Source organism: Lutra lutra, chromosome 6, assembly GCF_902655055.1.
Source record: "Lutra lutra chromosome 6, mLutLut1.2, whole genome shotgun sequence".
Taxonomy (NCBI): Eukaryota; Metazoa; Chordata; class Mammalia; order Carnivora; family Mustelidae; genus Lutra; species Lutra lutra.
The window spans coordinates 33442181-33466039 of NC_062283.1; the positions used below are offsets into that span (position 1 = coordinate 33442181).

General features: G+C 42.0%; 1 protein-coding gene across 1 annotated transcript in view; it reads right to left on the reverse strand.

Moving 5' to 3' along the window:
• Positions 1 to 23859, reverse strand: part of NUDT3 (nudix hydrolase 3) — a 118152-nt gene that overhangs the window by 40559 nt on the left and 53734 nt on the right. Inside the window, exon 2 of the mRNA XM_047735169.1 lies at positions 14917 to 15027. Within this exon, the coding sequence (XP_047591125.1) occupies positions 14917 to 15027 (111 nt within the window). The remainder of the gene's footprint in view (positions 1 to 14916; positions 15028 to 23859) is intronic.

The window sequence follows — 23859 nt, forward strand, 5'->3', positions numbered from 1 at the left end:
GACTCGATCCCAGGACTCCAGGATCATGACCTAAGCCGAAGGCAGTTGATTAACCAACTGAGCCACCCAGGCGCCCCAGTACAGACATCTTAATTTAAGTAATCTCTAAACCCTACATGGGGCTGAACTCAAGACCGGAGATCAAGAGTCTCACGCTCTTCCAACTGAGCCAGCTAGATGCCCAAAAAACAGTGCAGATGTCTTTTTAAAGGATTTGTTAGAGAAAGTAGGGATCCCAGGTGGCTCAGTTGGTTAAGCATCTGCCTTTGGCTCAGGTCATGATCTTGGGGTCCAGGGATTAAGCCCCACATCAGGCTCCCTGTTCAGTGAGGAGTCTGCTTATCCCTCTGTCCCTCCCCCACCCCTCCCTCCTGCTCATGCTCTCTCTCTCATGCTCTCTCTCTCAAATAAAAAAACTAATCTTAAAAAAAGAAAGATTTATTTATTAGAGAAAAACAGAGAGAGAGAGAGAGGGAGGGGGCTAGCAGTCTCCGTGTGGAGCTGATGTGGGGCTCAATCCCAAGACCCTGAGATCGTGACCTGAGTCAAAATCAAGAGTCGGCTGATTAACTGACTGAGCCACCCAGGTGCCCCCAGTACAGACAGTTTTAAGGCTCTTAATACATGCTGCCTCCTTCACCATCATGGATAGAATTCATTTTTTTAAATCTTGGCTAATTTGATAGAAGCAACATACCAGCTTATTTTAGCTGGCATTTATCTGACTAGTGGGATGAAATCTGTATTTTTTTCACTTACCATTTCCTCTCAATGCTCAGGGAAGAATTCCTTTTCTTCAATCATTATCTTTCCCTCTCCATTCCATGAGTTTGCTGGTCAGTGAGCAGTACTACACATTCATCAAAGTACCCGGGTCCTAGAACCTTCTTAACTATGAACTTCTCTGGCAGGATATCAAGGCTCTCCACCACCCTGCTGTACTCGTGACCTGCCATATTCTACATCATCTTCCATGTTCAGGATGTGAGTTCCAACCCTAACCGAGCCTACAGCAGGAGCCTGACAAACAGTTACCAATTAAGCACGAGTAAGCAAGCAACTGGGATCTGGAGGACAAAAGGAACTCCCAGACCACTCAACATAGAGGTTTTCCACAAGCACGACTGTCTCCAAGGGCACTGTGGAAATGTATGAGTGTTTCTGGTTGTCATGATGACTGGAGGGCACCACTGGCACTTAGTAGGAAGGGACCAGAAGTGCTGCACAAGCTGCGATAAGAAGGCTGGTCTCACCCAAGAACTATCCTGTGTGACTTTTCAAACTCCTGCCACACGTTTCTGTGGGTGGAAAAATCTCGTTTTAATGACTGGAGCCTAGAATCCAAATGACAAGTTTAAAAACCACTCCAATCGAAACAATCATTCACAAATGCAAGAGGACAAGTAGAGAATGGCACGAGTGTACTCCCTACACCATGCCTCCAAGCTCATCCACACACACAATGGAGGGCCTCTACAGACCACAAATCTACACAGAAGCAATACAAACCCTCCTACTCAGTTCTTAGGTTATGTTTCCTAACTTATTTGACTATCCTATGCCTGAGAGTGGCCCCCAAATGGGGTAAAGAAGGGTTATATTAGGTAACTGTCCCTAATGTAAAGCAAACTATAACCCAGGTTTACAAAGAAAAGGTAAGGGATACCTCTCTGCTGGTGCCAATTACTTCCTCTTTAATATCATCTTGTCATTTACTACCAATTCAAACCAACCCAGATCCAATCCCTAAATAATCCAAAGTAGCGCCAGGGGTTAATTCTACCCCTAAGATTGGGTAGCCCTCCCTAAAACTGCCAGGTTCACATTAAGTAGATTAGAACACATTGTCAGGCTCCTAATACTTCTCCTTAAAGTATCAATGATGCACACACATTCATATTATCTTATAATATGAAAAAGCAAATAATGTTATTAGAAACCTGTAACAGTATGAGAATGTTATTAAAATCCTTTTTAAGGTTATTGAAGGTTATTAAAAACCTTTAGTCTTATGTTAAGAGAAAAAGAGGTACTACATATAAAAGGGGGAAAAAAACCTTGTAATGTTAAATTTGAAGTAGAAATATTTAACATGAAATCATGATTTTTCTTTTTTAATATGCTTTCTATTACCATCTACTGAAAGGGCCTCGGAGTTCATGACATCTCAGTTATCAGTAAGCACACCAAGCCCCAATTCTGGTTTCAAAATAACATTCTCCACTCAAAGGAAACTCTCTGGAGAAATAGTTGACAATAGGTCTGGGACAGGAAGATTCAAGCTGAGCTTGGGAATAACTTTACTCCACTTACAGAGCAAGGAAGGACTGAAAAGTACATAGGAAGGCTGCCTCAAAGGGTACACAGTGACCAAATCTGAGACAATAAAAGCAAAGAGAAGAAAGATTGTAACTGATCATAAAACAATAAAAAAAAAATTAAGATCCAAGAGCCCAGAGGGGTATTTAAAGTAAGAAGAAAAGGGGCACCTGGGTGGCTCAGTTGGTTAAGTGTCCAACTCTTGATCTCAGCTCAGGTCTTGATCTCAGAATCAGGAGTTCAAGCCCCACGCAGTGTGGAGCCCACTTTAAAAATAAAATAAAATAAGACAGGAAATAAAAAAATGGGAAGGTGGGGAGCATGGAAGGGGAATGAGGAAAAAAGCTTTCCTTCAGAGAAGAATTTCAAAGGATCTATTTGGTTAGGATCATCAGAAGATTCTAAAACTACTAGCTGAAAGGATAGTCATACAGTGCAGAAACATTACCCAATAGATTACTTAGCAATTCTGCCTCATTGGCAGACATGCCCTGTTACAATGGAGAAATCTGTCTGAGCGAACATTTTATCACTAATGGCCAGGCAACCTGACATTATGTGTCTCCTGATGTGAACTAATAGGAAGCATGTGGCATCACCTGTGCAGCAACCTAACAAAAAAAAAAAAAGCCTATCCTAAATGTAATCAAGCCTCTAGCCCAGTGCTGTTTAATACAATGGCCATTATCCACATGCCACCAAGGAGCACCTGAAATGTGCTAGCATAACTGAGAAAATGAATTTAAAACTTTTGATTTTAGGGGCGCCTGGGTGGCTCAGTTGGTTAAATGTCTGCCTTCAGCTGAGGTCATGATCCCAAGGTCTTGGGATCAAGCTCTACATCAGGCTCCCTGCTGACCAGAGAGCCTGCTTCTCCCTCTCCCTAAGCCCCTCCCCTGCTTCTGCGCTCCTGCTCTCTTCCCCCTTGCTCTCTCTCAAATAAATAAATAAAATTTAAAAAACTTTTAAATTTGAATTCATTTAAGTAGTCATATATGGCTGGCTAGGGGCTATTACACTGATCAGGGACATACATAATTTCAGAAAAGTTCTACTGGACAGCACTGCTCTAAATGAAGTTGCTAGAAATACAGGGGATAAGAAAGCAATTTAAAGGACACCAAGAAGAAACAATCAAGCAAAACCAGAACATGAGATATTCTATTAGACAACTGCCCTGGACTATTTTTTTTTTAGGGTAGAGAGAGACAGACGTTATGGAATTACAAATTTTCTTAGGTGTGACAATGGTATGTGGCAATGTAGGGACCTGGCTTTATTCTAAAAAGAGGTATGCTGAAGCTAAAGAACAGAATTAAGAAGTGATAGGTCATAATATGTATGACTTCTTTTCAATGGCAGAACAACAAAAAAGTGTGTACAGAGATAAAGCAAAAAGTCAACAGATATATCTAGAAGAAGGTATACAGTATTTTAGTAGTTAAAATTTTTTCTTAAATGTTTGAAAAATCTGAATAAAACGTTGAGGAAAATATAGCCAGCTATGGAATTATGGTAATATACTGTCTTCTTTGTGCTTTTTGGATTTTCATTCTGCTAGGAACAGGAATTGTTTTTATAATCGGAAAAATGGTGAGCTATAGTCGTCACCATTTAATCAGACTGGCTATGCTAACAACCTCACTAAATGCTACAAGGAACACACAAAAGCCTTCAGATTAAGAGCACTGTTCAGTAATCCCTACACCCAACGTGGGGCTCAAACTCACCACCTTTAGATCAAGAGCCGCATGCTCTACCGACTAAGTCAGGCAAGTGCCCCACGGCCTGCTCAGGTTATACTGTTTCTATTTTTAAGTTTAAAAATTTTACAGACCATTCTAATGGAAATTCATAGTCTAAAGCACCTATATATTTAAACTAAAATGCTCACTAACGTGAATATGTAGTACCATTTTGAATACCACTTTTCATAAAGCTGAGAGTATCTATTCAGTGTTTTTTTTTTTTTTTTTTTAAGATTTTGAAAATTTATTTGACAGAGAGAGCTCACAATTAGGCAGAGCAGCAAGCAGAGAGAGAGAGGAAAGCAGGCTCCCTGTTAAGCAGAGAGCCTGAGGCGGGGCTCGATTCCAGGACCCTGGGATCATGACCTGAGCCGAAGGCAGAGGCTTTAACCCACTGAGCCACCCAGGCGCCCCCCAGTGTTTTTTCAAAAGCCTAAATGATAGTCACTAAAAACTGCCAATCATTTTAAAGTTGACTCTAGAAGTAATCAGAAGTAACCCAGGAGGAGCCATTTCCCATTTCGTTAACAGCGGGGAGGTGCCCTCCTCTGAAAGAAGAGAGAGGCCTCCCCGGCTCCTGGGCCTGAGTTGAATTACACTCTCGGCCACGTGAGCGCAAAGCAAAAGCTGAGCACGAGGATTAGCACAAGGCGCCTCACCCAGGCCCTTTGCGGGAGGTGGTGTCTATGCCAAGGTCTCCTTTCATCCCTGAACTGTAACTGAGAGGAAAGGCCCTTTCCAAGTTCTCAGCTGCCAGAAACAGGAGACTCAATACGGAATTACTTGAGGGCCTTTGCCAGCGATCTACAGGATTCATTCTGTCCTCTAACATGAAACAGCCTCACACAGGCTTCCACACTAAAACATGGCGTGCTTTCTCTGTTCATTTCTTATATTTGAAATTGTTTTTCTAAGGAAAAGCTCTTCTTTTACTGCTTTTTTGTATATATGCTTCCTTTGGAGAATAAAGATGCTTCCACACACAAATGTAGGTCCATATTAGGTAAATAAAATTTTCCTAAAAGTTTTCACCACTGAACCACATTTCCTATTAAATTCTTCAAAGGGGGCACCTGGGTGGCTCAGCTGGTTGAGTATCCAACTCTTGATTTCAGCTCAGGTCATGATCTCAGGATCAGGCTCTGTGCTGGGTATGGAGCCTGCCTAGGATTCCCTCCCTCCCTTTCTCTCTGCCCCCTACCTAAAAAAAAAATTCTTTAAAAGGAATTAATTATCAGAATAAGAGTTTTAGAGACATGATGATTCTTGCATTCTATAATGCTGTGACCAAAAGAGCTAAAAATATCTTCTTCCCCAAGTAAAAATAAAGACTTGGTAGTACTTAACAAAAACACAATCTGTCTTAAGGAAAGTGGAATCCAACATATCATTGTACTTCATAGTTTCTTCCTCAAGATCTGAATATAGCTGGCACATAAAAAGCTTATGGCTATTTTATGACAAACTTTTTATTTCAAAAAAGTTCAAACATACAGAAAAATTCTTTGCCTATTTTTATATTCATTTTTAAGATAAATCTATAGGGGCACATAGCCATAAATGTACATTATTAATAACTCATAGTCAGGTAATTTTAAATTTCTTAAAAATTAAATCCTGGGGACGCCTAGGTGGCTCAGTTGGTTGGACGACTGCTTTCAGCTCAGGTCATGATCCCGGAGTCCCGGGATCGAGTCCTGCATGGGGCTCCCAGCTCCACGGGGAGTCTGCTTCTCCCTCTGACCTTCTCCTCGCTCATGCTCTCTCTCACTGCCTCTCTTTCAAATAAATAAAATCTTAAAAAAAAAAAAAAATTAAATCCTGGAAATTCAGAGAACAGTATTTAAATGAAACCTACTTTTCAACAAATTAGGTTGACTTATGGTCTCTCTTGATTTATAGTAATTTACATCTGGATATATTTTCCCATTTTGACATTTCCATTAAAGAGTGAAATACTGCCAAGATTAAAAACCTTTATTTGCTTTTACTTATCATTTAGGAGACTGAAAAATAAAAAACTGTTCTTCAAAGAGGCTGGAGCTTATCACTTTACAGTTGAAAATAAAGTAAAAATCTGAAACACAGCTCATTTACTCCATTAAGAACATATGTTTTGGTGTTTTTTTTTTCCTTAAACTTTTTTTTTTTTAAAGATTTATCTTTATTTTAGAGAGAGGAAGAATCTCCACCAGGCTCCATGCTGAGCACAGAGCCTGATGTGGAGCTCAGTTCCACGACTCTGAGATCATGATCTGAGCAGAAGCCAAGAGTCAGATGCTCAATCGAATGAGCCACCCAGAAGCCCTGGCTATTTTTCATTATGGACTTTTCAGTATTACTACTGTTGTTTTAATCCATTTGCATGTATTATTTTGCTTAAGGTTTTGGAAACTTTTTAAAAATTAGCTGCCTAGGAGGTACCTGGGACTCAGTAGGCTAAGCCTCCAACTCTTGACTTTGGCTCAGGTCATCATCTCAGGGTCAGGGATATCCAGGCCCTCTTTGGGCTCCTTAAGATTCTCTCTCCCCCTCCCACACTTCCTACCTCCTGTGCACTTCTCTCTTAGGGAAAAAAAAAAAAAAATTATGGGTGCCTGGGTGGTTTACTCAGTTAAGCATTTGCCTTCAGCTCAGGTTGTGATCTCAGGGTCCTGGGATAAGCCCTGTACCAGATTGCCTGCTTCTGCCTCTCCCTCTGCCTGCTCCCCAGCCTTGTGCTCTCTCTCTCATTCGCTCTCTGAAATAAATAAATAAAATCTTCAAAAAAAAAAAAAATTAGTTGCCTATATTAAAAGACTAGGAGCTCTCACATGAGAATCTAGCTTTCAAGATTCTCTTGAGGGCAGCTGGGTGGCTCAATGGGTTAAGCCTCGCCTTCAGCTCAGGTCATGATCTCAGGGTCCTGGGATCGAGCCCTGCATCAGGCTCTCTGATTGGCGGGGAGCCTGTTTCCCTCTCTCTCTCTCTGCCTGCCTCTGCCTACTTGTGATCTCTCTGTCAAATAAATAAATAAAATCTTAAAAAAAAAAAAAAAAAAGATTCTCTTGAAACATCAGAACCATACTGGGTCTTGACTGCCGCACGACAACTCATGGCTGGGCCTGAGGAGGAAACGCCCCCAACCAGAGCCTTCCCTACCAGCTTATGAGCTGGAGGACTCCTGGTCCATGACATCACTTCCCCACCTTCTACCTATCTTGTTAAACTGACTGAAAATATTCTTAACACATTCTTATACATATTTTGTGACTAAAAGTCTGGCATTTAAAAAGAATCATGTTATTTCCCTAATAAATTCTATGATACCCTATCCCCACCTTCCACTCACAACAGTTCAGGTTGAGGCCAAAAAATAAAGATGAAAATACAACACAGTCACACATGACCTTCCTGTATTTCTCCTCTCCAAACAGAGTCAAACACTGATGACCTAAAAAGAAAGGGTGACAAAACAGTATCTTAAATTATTTCCGACTAGTTACAGGCTTTTGGAATGTTCTGCTTGTACATAACAAGAGCCATGAAATACTGCTTCTCTGTTAGAGGCAGTTCTGAGGCTCCATATGGAGCTTTCTAGTCGCCAGGACACATATATTAGAGCGTACAAACTTTTTTTTTTGGTGGAGACAGGGAACACACAGTACAAAAACTGGGATAAGAAGATATAGATTTTTTTTTTTAAGATTTTATTTATTTATGGGCTGCCTGGGTGGCTCAGGGGGTGGGGCCTCTCTGCCTCTGGCTCGGGTCATGATCTCAGGATCCTAGGGTCAAGCCCTGTGTTGGGTTCTCTGCTCAGCAGCGAGCCTGCTTCCCCCTCTCTCTGCCTGCCTCTCTGCCTACTTGTGATCTCTCTCTCTCTGTCAAATAAGTAAAATCTTTATTAAAAAAATAAAGACTTTATTTATTTGAGAGAGAGAGAGAAGGAGCAGGGAAGAGGAACAGGGGGAGAGGGAGAACCAGAGTCCCCACTGAGCAGGCAGCCCAATGCAGGGGTTGATCCCAGGACCCTGAGATCATAACCCGACCAAAGTCAGATACTTCAGCAACTGAGTCACCCAGGTGCCCTAAGAAGATATGGATTTTTATGGGGCGCTGGGTGGCTCAGGTGGTTAAGCATCTCTTGATTTCAGCTCAGGTCACGATCTCAGGGACAAGACTGAACCCTGAGTCAGGCTCTGTGTTAAGTGTGGAGCCTGCTTAAGATTCTCTTTCTCCCTCTGCCCTCCCCAAACCCCCATCCCTATTGTGCACCCGTGCTTGCTCTCTTCAAAAAAAAAAAAAAAAAAAAAAAAAGAACAAGAAGATATAGATTTTAAAAATACAGTTCACAACAGCATCTTCCATGATCTCAAGAAGGGTCACAAGAAATTCTTGATTGGGTGGTATAAGATCAGTAAGGCAAAGCCTTAAGACAAAGCCCCTCTGGACCCTTGAGGCAACTGTGACCCTTGATATTATATTAAGGCACCTAGCCGTTCAAAACAAACTCTCCTAAATGAAGGTGAAGTAAGTCAAACGTGCTGTGACATTTTTACTTTTTCAGACAGTGTACTAAAAACTTGAAACAGGGCAGCAAGAAATATAGGGAAGGGATGCCTGGGTGGCTCAGTTGGTTAAGCAGCTGCCTTCGGCTCAGGTCATGATCCCAGCGTCCTGGGATCGAGTCCCACATCGGGCTCCTTGCTCGTCAGGGAACCTGCTTCTCCCTCTGCCTCTGCCTGCCATTCTGTCTGCCTGTGCTTGCTCTCTCTCCCTCTCTCTCTCTGACAAATAAATAAATAAAATCTTAAAAAAAAAAAAAAAAGAAATATAGGGAAGTATCAGAAGACCTCATTAAAAGGAAGAAATTTCCATGGTGCTGAGTTTATATGGCAAAGCAGCAGGTGGTGAAGAGCCCGAGGAGTAGCAGAAAAGTGTGATATTATGACACAAGTGAGGAAGTCAGAAAACCTACGCTTTTTTTTTTTTTAAGCTATGCCTATGCCACAGATTCATGAAGAGGCTGCCTACAGCTCCTTTACAGTTGGTGTGCGGGAAACGGCTCTGTGGATACAGGCCTTGTCCGGACATGAAGCAGCAGATAAAAGGAACTGGCATCTGGCCACATATTTTCAAATGTCATCATTGACTACACTTCTCAAAAGGCACCCATCTTTATCATCCTTGAAGACGATGCAGTGGAAGGTATGCACATATTTTTCCTCTCAATTCTGTTTTCACATGTTCTTTATCTTGGTGATAACACTCTGGGTTCTCCCAAGGTGAGAATGGGGAATAAAACAAATGAACAGAAGACAGAACGATCTCAGATCCAGTTTCTCTCTCTTTCCCTGTCAGCTAACAGTTTTACCTTTCCTATTGAATTAGCAAGAAAGAAGAGCTCTGAAAACTACACAAAGAGGTGCTTTTCTTTCTGGTAACAGAGGGTGTCACATGGCTGGCTCACACCAGCCTTTGCTGCCTGAGGCAGGAGATGCACTGTCACCAAGGCCCCTGAGGGAGTGTCAGCCCTCTCAATCTCTGAGGGGTCACTATAAGAGGATTCTGACCATAAGCAGCTAAAAATCGGGAGGCCAGTTTCCAAAAGGAGGTATTTTAGCCCATGAAATGTGACTGCCAATGTTTCAAGTGCTACAGATTTATCGGTTTCTGAAATTCGGCCAATATGCTGAAATTTTTAAGCCGGGTTAAACAAAGCTGCCAAACAGATTGAGTTTAATGGTATCTTGGCCCGACAAGGCCATGGCAGACTACTTAATAATTTCACTCCATTCATGTTTACACAGAACATTTTGCTAGTAATAAAATAAACATATGTTCAATGCAGAAAACCTGATCATCTCTGAACTAACCCAAAGATAACCACCCCGAACATTCTGGTAGATGTTCTTTCAAGGAGCACAGCATTTAGAGATGTGTGGGTGCTGAGATGAGATGTTCTGGATTCAATTACCTTGAGCACCCTTGGTTGGGCAAGTTTGTTTGGACAAATGACTTAATCTCACAGAATCTGGTTTTTTCTTGCCCAGTAAAATACAGACAGAAACAGTTCCACTACCTCCTAGGGTCTGGAGAGGATTAAATGAGGTGACATCTGCAAAATGCTTAGAACAAAGCCCGGCACATAGTAGGTATGCAAGCAGTGTTACTTTTTTCTACGCAAATAGACACACATATTTCTTTTCCACTAAATGGTTTTATATTATAAATAGTTTCATAGTCTGCTTTGACCACTTAGGAATGCATTAACAAACATCTTCCCATGTTAATATATTTTTCCTGCATACACAGGGTCCTTGCAGTAAAGCTGCTGCAGGTGTCTGCAGTGGGAGCTGCCACACTTGTACAGCACCTGTGCTCGATGCTCTGAGCACAGCAAGAGAAATAAGGAATCAGCAACTGAAGCAAAGTGAAGGCAAACATCCTCAGAATGGCCAGGAGCTGATGACGTCGCCTGGTAGCTGCAGCCGTAGGTCAGGTCATCTCTGCTGGGAAGGCTGAATGGAGAGGCGAAGACAGGTGAGTGCCACACTCAGAGGGGAAAACGCAGAAAGTAGTGAGCAGAAGCCAAGAGGCTGAGAAGAGACTGAAGAGGCAGCTCATCCACCGTGGAAGACAGGGGCTGGGCCCCAGGCGCAGTGACGAGGCTCCAGGAGCCACAATGCATTCCTGCTGCCTTTCTAGCCACTGTGAGCGGGGCCTGCCTGTGCCCCTGTGCCCCAAGTTTCCAGTCCTGCATGGCCTGGTCAGACAGATGCTGCAACACTGTCATATTCTTCCTCCTCTAACCAAGAGACCTGCAGGTATGTTTACTCCTGCCAACCCAAAAGGGCCTACCCAGATTTCCGGGGCTGCCCTAGTCATCTCGTCGATAACTGAAATGTTTATTTTGTTAAGTGCTTGCTACATGCTAAGCAATGGGGATTCAACAGTGAGCAGAAAAGGATGGTATCTGGCTACACAGAATGTAAAGTCTAGCACAGAAGACAGTTAAACAAGCAGTATCATTACAGCATGACAGACAACCACGATGCCAGAAGTACAGACCACAAGGGAAATACCAAGGAAGAACAGTGAATGCTCTATCAAAGACTTGATGGAGGAAGGACCTTCAAGTTGAAGGACAAAGTCAGCCAGGTGTGCCAGACACTGCGCAATGTTCGCTAAGTACACACTCCCGCCTAATGTGGACTCTACGACCACCAGCCTTGTGAAGTTACAGAGTCTTGACAGAACAACAGTGGACTAGATCAGCATTTCCAAACAGGCCATCCAAGAGTCTTGGCCTCACTTAACAGGAAGGGCCCGGTTTCTTTGGTGGGTTAGTATTTTTCAATCCTGGAAATATTTAGAATGAAATATAGAAATGTTTAAGAGAATCAAAATGGTAAGATATTTCTCTGTTAAGAAGGAGACCAGACATATTTTATGATTTTGTAATATGTAAAAGAATTTGGCCCCAGGCGCCTGGCTGGCTCAGTCAGGAGAGCATGCGACTCTTGATCTCAAGGTCATGAGTTCTGAGCCCCATGTTGTGCAAGGAAATTACTGAAAAACAAAAAAACAAAAACAAAAACCAAACACCAAAAAAAACCCCAAAACCTTGGTCTATTAGATCAGAAACTCAGTTTTGAAAATATAATTGAATAATTTCTTTCTGCCTTGTGTTTCTAAGTTGAAAATCTTAGTAATTTTACATATATTACGAGAATAAGGAATCTAAGACTCACCTCATTTGTGAGTTGATTTTCTTTTTTAAAATATTTATTTATTTGGGGCGCCTGGGTGGCTCAGTGGGTTAAGCCTCTGCCTTCAGCTCAGGTCACGATCCCAGGGTCCTGGAATCAAGCCCTGCATCAGGCTCTCTGCTCAGCAGGGAGCCTGCCTCCCCCTCTCTTTCTGCCTGCCTCTCTGCCTGCTTGTGATCTATGTCTGTCAGATAAATAAATAAAATCTTTTTAAAAAGGAAATTTATCTACTTAAGTAATCTCTACACCAAATATGGGGTTTGAACTCAAAACCCCGAGATCGAGAGTTGCATGCACCACTGACTGAGCCAGCCAGGAGCCCATAAGTTAAATATAGGAGATTCATAGGACATTTTGTTGAAGAGCTTCATTGGGTTTTTATTTTTTAAGTCAGACAACTGAAGTTCTTTAGAAAGCACTTCTATTTAGCTGTATGAATCCAATTTGTGAAACATCTGAAGCTCTTCAACTAACTGTTCTAGTATTATCCAAAAGTGACTAGTAAAATCTCCTATGTTTATATACAGAGCAATCAGAGCTGTAAGCATTATGAAGAAAATTAAGTTTTTGAATGCGTACTTTACAGAAGTCATAACATTTTGAAACCTAAATAAACTCCTGAATAGTGATTTCCACATACAAAAGCCATCCTTCAAGGGCAACTAAAAATATATATATTTGTGTGTGCGTGAGTGTGTGTGTATATATATATATGTGAATATATATATATATTTATACATATATATATATTTATCTCTACATCATCCTCTCTGATACCAAGTCTTGTACTCTGTTGATGGATGTGGGATCGGAAAAACCATCACCTCTATTTTATTTTGATAGAAGCCCCTGGAATGTTTGTTTCTGTAATGACATTTCACTAATTTTTATTGTTTGTGCAAACATCTGATTTATTCGGTACCGTATTCTGAAATTGCAAGCAGTTCACAGACATTTATCCTTTCAATAATGTTGGAATAAAGTACAGGGTGTGGTAAGACTGTCCTCTGACTTCCTCAGAGTTGAGCAGGGTTTCATTTCAAGCCCAGGACCCCATGTGGACAGGAGCGAAGGGGGATCCTGAACATCTGAGGACAGGAGCCGTTGTATGTGCCACCTGTCACTCCCCTTGGCCCTACTCCCACTGCAGCTTCCCTCTTACAGACTGAAGGGCTGCATGGCTTTTCCAGGAACAAAGTGAACAGGGCACCCTACACCCTTTCCTGCCCCTCGCTGCATTTCTACTCCAGTCACCTAGTTCCTTCCATCTTTGCTACACGTGTATAAACACGGTTGACTCAACCGTAATACTCAGAATCCAACAACAGTAATGGCAACTGACGGGAGCTTGCCTGAGACAGGCGCCAAATCCGTATGTGCTCCGCAAAGGTAGAGCTGTCAGATCTGCCCCACAACTCCTAAAACCAAGGAGCAAGTTTTGCACAGTCTCTGTAACTTTGCCCTTTCTCTTTGTTCTAGAACCGTCATTCTATTTCAGGTCTTCCGACCACCTTTCTGAATCTACAACTGCCGTGGAAGCTCTTTTAAACATGGCTTTAGGAGCCTTAGATCTTACAAGTGTCAACTGGATCTGAACTCAAGTTACGCAGCTTAGGTCCACCAATGGGCCCTGCCACACGTAACTAGAATAGTCCAGCCTCTGAGATCCTTCAGAAAGGAGCAGGCAAAGATTCTGGTGCCCTCAGGCCTAGGAAGGCAGAGCACAGAATCACATCGGCCCCTCCAGGGCACTCCACCCCTGGGGAGCCCCCATTATCCCAGGTCTGGTGAGAAAGAAGGACACCAGTTCTGGCTACCATGAGAATGCCTCGTGCATCCTCTCTGACCATACCTATCGCTCCCTGTGCTCGGGTCATTTCCATCTGGGCTAACACTTCAGCACTTTCCCTGTTCCATCCGTTGCCCCACCTGTCACAGAAGCATGTACCAATTACTGCTGTCCACCTAGCGTGTAATGGGAACACACAGGGAGGGTTCCAACTACAACACATACTTTTTGCTCTCAGAGATCATACCCTAGTTATGGACGCCAGATATATGATAAAATGATAGGAGTGCGAGCCAACACAAGTCTGCGGGAGTTCAGAGCGAGGGAAGAATTCCTTAAGTATTCCAAGGGTAAGATTAGTCTCAGGGGACTTCAGCAAGGGCTGAACCCAAAAGAAATGAAGGATTTAGACTTGTTCTTAGGCCTGTTTTATATATCCTTGGAATCAGTTTTAAATTCCCTCTGGAACAAAGAAAAGCACTAGCCATGTGGTGAGGGCAAGTCAATGGGGTAAGAACACATACACCACCAGGTTAGGAGACTTCTGTGAAATAACATAAGCAGAGCATTGCCACAGGGGGCTTTGGGGGAATGTTACTCCTTCCTCCTGGTTTTGAACTGCCATCTATTTCTCGGTTTCCCCAATCAAACCACAAGCTCTTGAAGTAAGGGAACGAAGACCTTGCCTCTTTCTGAGTACTTCTTCTGGAAGAAGATAGTAAGATATACTGGGAATGGCCCAGGAACTCAATACCTACATGCCGAGTATCGTGAGGCTAAATAACAAAGAAGATACTATTCTCTCTCTAATGGCACTATTTATCACAGCTTCTGGCCAACAGAACTCCTGCTTCAGCCACTGTTCTGTGCCCTGGACCCAGGAAGCAGAGGGGAACAACGGCCTCTTCCTCCTCCTCATCATCATTGATGGGAATGAGCCGTTTACATCAATACTGCCTGTCCCTCTCATTTCTTAGGGCTGATGAACTATTTGTTCTTGATCTTCTGCCACAGGTAACAGAGGCAATGCTGAAAGAGCTCTATGGGAAATCACAAAACACTGTCTGATATAATCAGATACAGTCATCACTAGAGCCCTCTCCCTGCACAGAGTGTCTGATAAACATCACCATGTCCCAACCTGATCGGCCCTTTAATCAAGGAAGCACATGGCAACTGTTAAATGCCTTCTTTCTGTGATCATGAGTATGTTTACTCAGTGAGTGGTGATGAATTAAAGAACTACACAGACATGACAGATTCATGATTACAAGGTCCTGCCATGCCCTTTTATCTCTGCGCATACCTCCTCACAGACTTCACGGACTGCTGCCACGCTCGGCTCCTCCTCGGGCTCCATGCCTCCCCCAGGGACAATCCATCGGTCTGGATGGCGACTACTGCTCACGAGTAGCACCTGAAAGTCATAGAAGTCACGTGGACAGTTAAAAAGAAAAAAGGCACATTTGTACAAACTCTAAACAACATGGAAGAGTAAGCACCAGAGACTTATTTTTTGTTTATATATCTCTGGGTCACTTCTTGTAGGGTGGCTTTCGTTTCTAGTGGAAAGAGTAGACAACTCACCTTGTAAAAAGCAGAAAGGCATCTGAACCAGAGGCCTTTATCTCTACCTTTCCTCCGGCTGTCAGTCACTTGTGCTATTTATCCTCTCCTTTGTCCCTTTCCCTAAAGCCCTTTGAACACAGAGTTGAGAAGGACTGGGGAGGAAAAAAGTCACTGATAAGCCTGGAGCGCAGTGAAGGGCTGGTCAGAAGGAAAGAAGTCCTTAGCCCTGGTTGGCATCGTAGGCCCAACACCTTCCCTCCCAGCTCGTCATCCATGTGTCCCAGCTCCTGATCCATCCGATGGCCACAAGCCAGTACAACGCACCACCCTAAGTTCTAACTGTGCACTCAGAACCCAACTCCCTCATCTACAGCTAAAGTTGGAAAATTTCATCATGCTTTCAACTGAGATAAAACTAGAATTTTTTTACTACGAAGTTTTATTAAGAAACGAGAAGAAAAACAACAAAACACACACACACGCACACACAAACACACAAAATCCTGCAGACTATGGTTTACTAAGGCAAAATTAACCAGCATTCCAGTTACGGCAGAAAAAAAAATCCTAGAATGTCCCCAGCTCCTTTTCCTTACCCCTCTTTAGGGCAGTTGGCATTACTCCCAAATTGAAAAGAATCATCTACATAGCTCCCTACACCATCACTTGCTGACAAGGTCTTTTGAGCTTCCCTCCCTATTCTAAACATATTCACCTTGTGCACTTCACTTCTACTCTGCTGTCATCCTTGTTGCCTGGAAGAAAAAGCTACATTCCCTGTAGCCCCTACAGATTCCATCACTGACTTCCGGTGACCTACCTTCTGGTCCTCTCCCATCTCTCCCCTGTGTTTCTGCAAGTATATGGGCCCTTGGAAATTCTACCTTTTTTTTCATCCTTAATCCCTTTTCTTCATGTCATGATAGAGTCTCTTGATGCTCCTCTACAAAATCTGTGATCTGCTGACTCAGAGGGGACTGTGGAGTTAAGAAGGAAATCCATGAATCCACATATAGTCACCAATATATAGTCCATGGATGGAGAAAATAATATCTTTACATTTACAAGTACTTTTTTTTTAAGTGCATGTAGTTTCTGTTTTGCACAATTCAGAATAACTTAAAATAATATGAAACCCACAGGAGTTTTGGGGTGGTGTGTAAATGTTTACTCTAAGGGATATTAAAAGTACGATGTAGAACGTTCTATGAAGTTGTTTTTTTTTTTTTAAAGATTTATTTATTTGAAAGAGAGATCACAAGTAGGCAAGAGAGGCAGGCAGAGAGGGGTGTGGGAAGCAGGTTCCCTGCTGAGCAGAGAGGCCGATGCAGGGCTCAATCCCAGGACCAAGCGATCACGACCTGAGCTGAAGGCAGAGGCTTAACCCATTGAGCCACCCAGGTGCCCCTGAAGTTGTTTTTTAAAATAAGAATCCTCGCTGCACTCCCACCTCATACTATATACAAAAAGTAACTCCAAATGGTCCAATGACCTAGATGTAAGAGCTAAAAACTATAAAATAGCGATAAATCTGAGGGGCCTGGCTGGCTCAGTCAGTAGAGCATGTGACTCCTGATCATGGGGTCACAAATTTGAGCCTCACTCTGGGGGTAGAGTTTACTTAAAAAAAAAAAATTAAAAAAACAAAACAAAACAAAAAAACAGAGGTAAATCCTCATGACCTTAAATTTCGTAAAATATGCCAAATTCTTGAACATGACACCAAAAGCATGAACAAAAATAAAGATTAGATAAACTGAACCTCATAAAAATTAGACTCTTCTGTGAATTAAAGGACACGACCCAGGGTGTGAAGAAAAACGACTTACAGAATGGGAGGAAATGTCTGCAAATTATCTATCTGATAAAGGTCTACTGTCTAAAACATGAATATATAAAAATATAAAAACTCTAACGATGACAACAAGAAGACAAGCAGCATTTCCCCAAAGAAGATCTACAAATAGTCAAGGAGCACATTCAAGATGCTCAACATCATCAGTCACTGGGAAAGTGCAAAGTAAAACTGGTCTGAGATACCACTTACACCCACAAGAATGGCTATAATTTTAACCCTTCTGAGGTGTTTTTTTTTTTTTAAGATTTTGTTTATTTATTTGTCAGAGAGACAGAGAGAGTACAGGCAGGCAGAGTGGCAGGCAGAAGCAGAGGGAGAAGAAGGCTCTCTGTGGAGCAAGGAGCCCAATGCGGGTCTCCATCCCAGGATGCTGGGATCATGACCTGAGCTGAAGGCAGACGCTTAACGATTGAGCCACCCAGGCACCCACGAATGGCTATAATTAAAAAAAAAACAAAAAAACAAAAACAAGAACTGGCAAAGATGGAGAAAGACTGGAACCCTCAGACATGGGGTAAAAATGTCAAATAAGTTCAAGTGCTGTGGAAAGTTTGTGATTCCTCAAAAGTTAAATAAAAAATGAACACAAGGGGACGCCTGGGTGGCTCAGTTGGTTGGACGACTGCCTTCGGCTCAGGTCATGATCCCGGAGTCCCAGGATCGAGTCCCACATCGGGCTCCCAGCTCCATGGGGAGTCTGCTTCTCCCTCTGACCTTCTCCTCACTCACGTTCTCTCTCACTGTCTCTCTCTCAAATAAATAAATAAAATCTTTAAAAAACAAAAAAAAAAAAACAAAAAAAAAAAACACAAGGGGCGCCTGGGTGGGTCAGTCAGTTAAGTGTCCAACTCTTGATTTTGGCTCTGGTCATGATCTCAGGGTGGTGAGAATGAGCCCCGCATCCAGCTCTGCACTCAGCAGGTAGTCTGCTTGAGGTTCTCTCTCCCTCTCGCTCTGTACCCCCACCCTTGCTCTCTCTCTTAAAAAGAAAAAAAAAATTTACCATATGACTTAACTATCCCACTCGTAGCTATACACCCCAAAGAACCGAAAAGAGGTGCTCAAATACTTATACCCAAATGGTCACAAAAGTATTATTCACTGTAGCCAAAGCGCAGAAACAACTTGAATGTCCATCAATGAATGAATGGCTAACATGGCGTACACATGCGCAGGAAGAGTCCCATAAAAAGAACGAAGCACTGATCCATGTTACACAGTGGATCAACCGTGAAAACATCATGCTAAGTGAAAGCCAGAGCCCAAATGTCACATGTTGTAAGATCCCAATGATGTGAAATGGGTAGAACGGGTCAATCCACAGAGATAGAAAGCAAACTGCTGGTTGCCAGGGACTGCGAGAAGAGAAAACTGGAAAGTAACTCCTTCATTAGAGTACAGGATTTTGTCTGGAAGTGATCACAGTGTTTTGAAATTGTAGAAAGGTTGCTAAATGCCACTGAATTGGTACTAAACGCCACTGACTTGTTCAGTTCTAAATGGTTCACTTCTAAATGTTCACATGGTAATGTGACATGAACTTAACCTTGATAAAATAAAACTGGTTTTAAGATCACAGTAAATTTTAAAAGCTAAATTCAGGAGTCAGTGTTACTACTATCTACGTCAGAATCTACACTCCGGGGAAGTGGCCTCCCAGAAAGTCATCCTTAGTTTTACAAACTATTAAATTACAGAGCTGAAATAAGAGAAAAGGGGATTACCGCCACAGTCCTTCCATCTCTGATAATTGTGGCAAATTTTAAATTTTAAAAAAATTCCCTATTGAGTACATTTGTGATGGGCACAGGGTGTTAATATGTAAGTGACGAATCACTAAATTCTACTCCTGAAACCAATATTACACTATATGTTAACTAACTAGAATTCAGATAAAAACTTACCAAGAAATTCCTTACCAAAATAAAAATAAACCCAAACACAATCATGTTTGTTAATTTAAGTTAAACGTTTTTCTAAAAAGTCGTCCAAAGACTCCACATAATGGCATTTAAGTCAACAATCCAATATGCAAGGAAAACTCAAGAAGAAGGAGTAGGAATATGGGTTAATCTTTCGCTGATTTGTTATATAAACAACATGCAGTCTTTCTTCCTAGAGTTCTCCCACTTCTTGGCAAAGTGTTGTGCAGCCATTCCAAACCTAATCATTTGCTTAAAAGGCTGACTAAGGCCATCCAATTAGGTTATAGACCAAATGAAAGACCTTTACAGGGACAATTCCAAGCCAAAGCAAAGGAAACCTCTAACATAAAGTATAATTTAATTTCTAAATTTCAATCAATGTAAAATATCAATCAGTAAATTTAGGAAGCATTACTACTTTGCACATTCAAAGTATGACTGCGTGAGGTAATACTATGTATATACCGACACTAGGAAAAACAAGCCTCATTACTTTGTAGTCACACTTCAAAGTAAACACTGTTATGAGTAAACAATTCTCCTGGCTAAGTTTCCTTGACAACCCACTGCAAATTTACTGCAAAAAAACAAAAACATTCTTCACTTCAGCCGGAGGCTTTACTCCTTCTATCTTATAAAACACTAAGTGGTGTTTCTGGTCAGTAAATTCTGATTCTGAAGCTTGATTTTTAAATACAAAATTATCTGAAAAGAAATTAAATGGAAAAGCTCCTAAATCTGAAAATGATATACTAACAGAAAAAAAGCCCCACAGAACTTGTTATTTATTCAACAAACATTCATTAAGCATCATTATAAACCAGGAATGACAGCTGCAGATTAAACCTCTGCAATTTTAAGGCAGATCAGAGTGGGGGACTGGATGACCAGGTATTAGACCTTTCATCAACAGGTAGGGGAGGGACAAGTTACCATCCACCTGGACACCGAAGAAAATCATTATATTGATGAGGGACACATGCATGCAAGAAAAGACTAACAAGATCTGTGGGAATAATAAACCTAATGAGGGAAGATTTACATAAAGGGTTTAATTAAGCTTGGAACAGTAATGTTTTATTCTTAAGCATTATTAAAGCAATTTTAAAAACCTTAATATAAATTTTCAAAAGAAAATAAAAGAGGGGCACCCGGGTGGCTCATTCTTAAGCCTCTGACTCTTGGTTTGGGCTCAGATGATGATCTCAGGGTCCTGGGATCGAGCCCCACACAGAGCCCCACATCAAGCCCCTGCTGAGCATGGAGCCTGCTTCTCCCTCTCTCTCTCTGCCGCCCCCCCCACCCCGCTCACATTCTCTTACTTGCTCTGTTCTCTCTCAAATAAATAAAAACTTTAAAAAAAAAAAAGAATATAAATGCCCCTTGACTTAAAAGGAAATGCGTATCTGGAGGAGAGGGGGAGAAAAAAGAGAAAGAAAAAGTAGTAATACACAATGAGGAATGCTTTGGTTGAGGTAGGCATGGGATACCACAAAGACTGAAAAGAGACACCTAACCCAGGCTGGGGACCAGCGGGGAGGGGGAAAGGCAGTAGAGGGATGATAAGAGAAGATTTCTTAAAGGAAGTAGACTTGAGTTAAATCCAAGCTCAAGAAGGACATTTATTCAACAAAAATCAGAAGCCTACTGTGTGCCTTTGTGCTTAGGACACAAAAGCAAAGTAGATACAGCCTCAGCTCTTGAGAAATTTAAAGTCCAGCAGATAAGACAGACAAGAAGTCAGGTAACTACAGTGTCTGTGGCAGAGACCATAATGCTCACCAGATATTTTATGTCCTTGTTTATGATATTCCAAGCTATTCCAAGCCCCCCTGCTATCAGGTGGGGCCATCTGACTAGTTCTGGCTAAGGAAATATGAGCAGAAGGGACACACATCACTTCTGGGCTAAGGCAGGGAGAAGCCCACACAGCCAGCCTCTCTTTTCCTCTATCACAGTGCCCAAGGACACAGTGAGCTCCAGTTGGTGTAGCTGTGAGTTGGACATCTGAATGGAAGAGCTCCTGTGTAGAGCACAAGCAATACAACTGTGTTGTGTTACAACAATGAGATTTCGGGGTTAATCTGTCATTGCAGCATAACCTAGTCTATCCTGATTAACAGTGTGAGAGGTCAGTGAAATGTCTAAGGATCTCTTCTGCTGACGGCCTCATACCCAAGCCTTTGGCACAGAGCTTGCCCCATATTAGTGGCCAATAAAAGTTTAGTGAGCAAATGAAAGAACAGTCCAATGACGGAATGAACAAATGAGTGCTTTACAGAAAGAGTGCAGAAAGCATACAGAAGGGGTTTACTTAGGGAGACTGAACAAAAAGGCAATGGGTAAGTCAAGGAAGTTGTTTAAGCAAAGAAATAACATAACCCAATTTGTTCCTGTTTTTAGTTTTAAAAGTTTATGTAAACAAAAGTTAATTCCTTCCGGGCAGTGCCAAACTGGAAGTGGCTAGGAGCATTCCTTCCAATTTGGGTTTTAGAAAGGTCACGCTGACTTGAGCTGGACGTGGGCAAGCTTGGTAGCAGAACACACTCTGGTTGAGAAGAATTCAGGTTGAGAAAGGATGAGGACAGAAATGGGTGGGAAGGAAGTTACAGGCTCTCAGATAAACAGAAAGAATCATCCACAGGACCAAGTGGCTGGCAGGCTGTGGGCCAGGTCAACAGCAGAGCTGCCCTCCACGGCTGAAAATGTGGAAGGTCAGTAGAGGAGGGAACCTGAGGGAGGATATCCTCTGAACATATGAATGTTCAATTGAATGAAAATTCAATTCCTCTGAACATATGAATTGAGAGTATAACGAGATGTTTAACGAATATTTCTAGTGGACAAGCACATAAATGTGGGACTGGAACTTAGAAGAGGAAAAAAGAGATTTGGGGGAAAAATGATCTTAGATTTGATGAGACAGCACGAGACTAACACAAGAGAATATACATATTTGCAAAGTTCTAGCTAGGGGAGCTATATCTCCATTTTCCCTATCGGCCACTCTCCCTGGTGTCAAAGTTGTTTCTACTCCCATCACCAAGAGCATAGTGTGCTATGCTGGGAAATATAATCCACGTAAGCCAGGTTAAAGATCTGGAAATATTTTCCTTAAAAAATTAGATTATCTATGGTGATAAGTCTATATTGTGGGAAATCCTGAATAACAAGTGACAGATTTTAGACATATTGCTAATTTCCAAAAAACTACATTCAGTAAGACACCCAACATGATCTCATTTCCAACAACGCAGTGCCCCTGACATTCGACAGTCCCTCTGCACCGCCATTAAATGCCAGAGAGCTCTGCTGGCATCCCAGATGGCATGAGGGCTGTACCCCGTCAAACTGTGTATGACATGCCCTGCAAACTGCTTCTACAGACAACGCCCTCCTAATCATTTCTGGGTCCCTTCAAAATAAGACCAGGGGTGCCCAGGTGGCTCACATGTTTAAGCATTTGCCTTCACTTTAGGTGTGGAATCAAGCCCCAAACGGGGCTCCCTGCTTAGCGGGGAGCCTGCTTCTCCCTCTGCCCTGCCACTCCCCCTGCTCATACTCTCTCTCACTCAAATAAATAAATAAGGTCTTTAAAAAGAAATAAAATTTTAAAAAGACCAAAACAATTGTGAATATCGCACTTGCTTGGATTCCAGATAAACAAAAGTGTTACTATATTTTACAGGATATATTTGATATACATATACACACCCAGTGTGGAGTCCAATGCATGGCTTGAACTCACAACCCTGAGATCAAGACCTGAGCTGAGATGAAAAGCTGGATGCTTTACTGACAAAGCTACCCAGGTACCCCATACAGAATATTTTACAGAACAGCTGCCACAAGTTCTTATGCACAAGGACCCTATAAAAGTATTTAAAAGATGAATAAAGCTCAGCAGGAAGTCAAATAACTTGTTCAAGTTAAATCAATAAATTACCACAGTGCCAAGCATTAGTAGGACCAGTGCCTAGAGTTTTGAAGACATTTTGCCCTTTGACTATTTTTTTCCTACACAGGAGCTCAAAATACTGCTAAAGTAAGGAACAAGTAGACATAAACAGTCAGTTTACAAAATGCCTTATAAACATCCCTTCTCTTTATCTAGCACATCAGGCTGTTTATTTAATAAAAGGAAATTCCCTGTCTAATACAAAGAAATACCATATTGTGCTGTGAACAGATATTCTGACAGTTTTGCTTTGGAAACAACAAGGTATTTTAAGAACAATATGAAAAGGTAGTCAGAGACACAAACTCTCCTGCATGGCATTCTTAAGTGTGAGTTCCAGGATACAGAGTGTAACACTTGCCTTCTAAGTAAGTGGCCTGTGCGGTCTTCCTCAACTAATGTCCAAATGTTTTTTATTTTTTAAAAGATTTTATTTATTTATTTAATTGACGGGGGGAGGGGAACACAAGCAGAGGGAGTGGGAGAGGGAGAAGCAGGCTCCCCGTTGAGCAGGGAGCCAGATGCAGGGCTTGATCCCAGGACCCTGGGATCATGACCTGAGCAGAAGGCAGATGCTTAACCAACTGAGCCACCCAGGTGGCCTAATGTCCAAATGTTAAGATAACTACACAAAGCATTTATATCACCTGGTAGTCAATGACTTTAAAAGGAAGACTAAAGAAAACAATAAGCTTGGCTAAATTTGCAGGTTATATGAAAAAAAAAAAAAAAAAGACTGAAAGTTGTTGGATTACCCTGTCTCAACATAACTTACTGGAATGTCCCGGGCTATTTCTATAAACCTTAACCCACTCCCACAACCCTTGTATACACTGAAAAAAAGCAGACGAACCTTGGGGGGGAATAAATACCAACAAGGGCAGGCAGTGTTTATTCAGTGCCTATCTTGTGCCAGGAGCGGCATTTTACACATTCTAC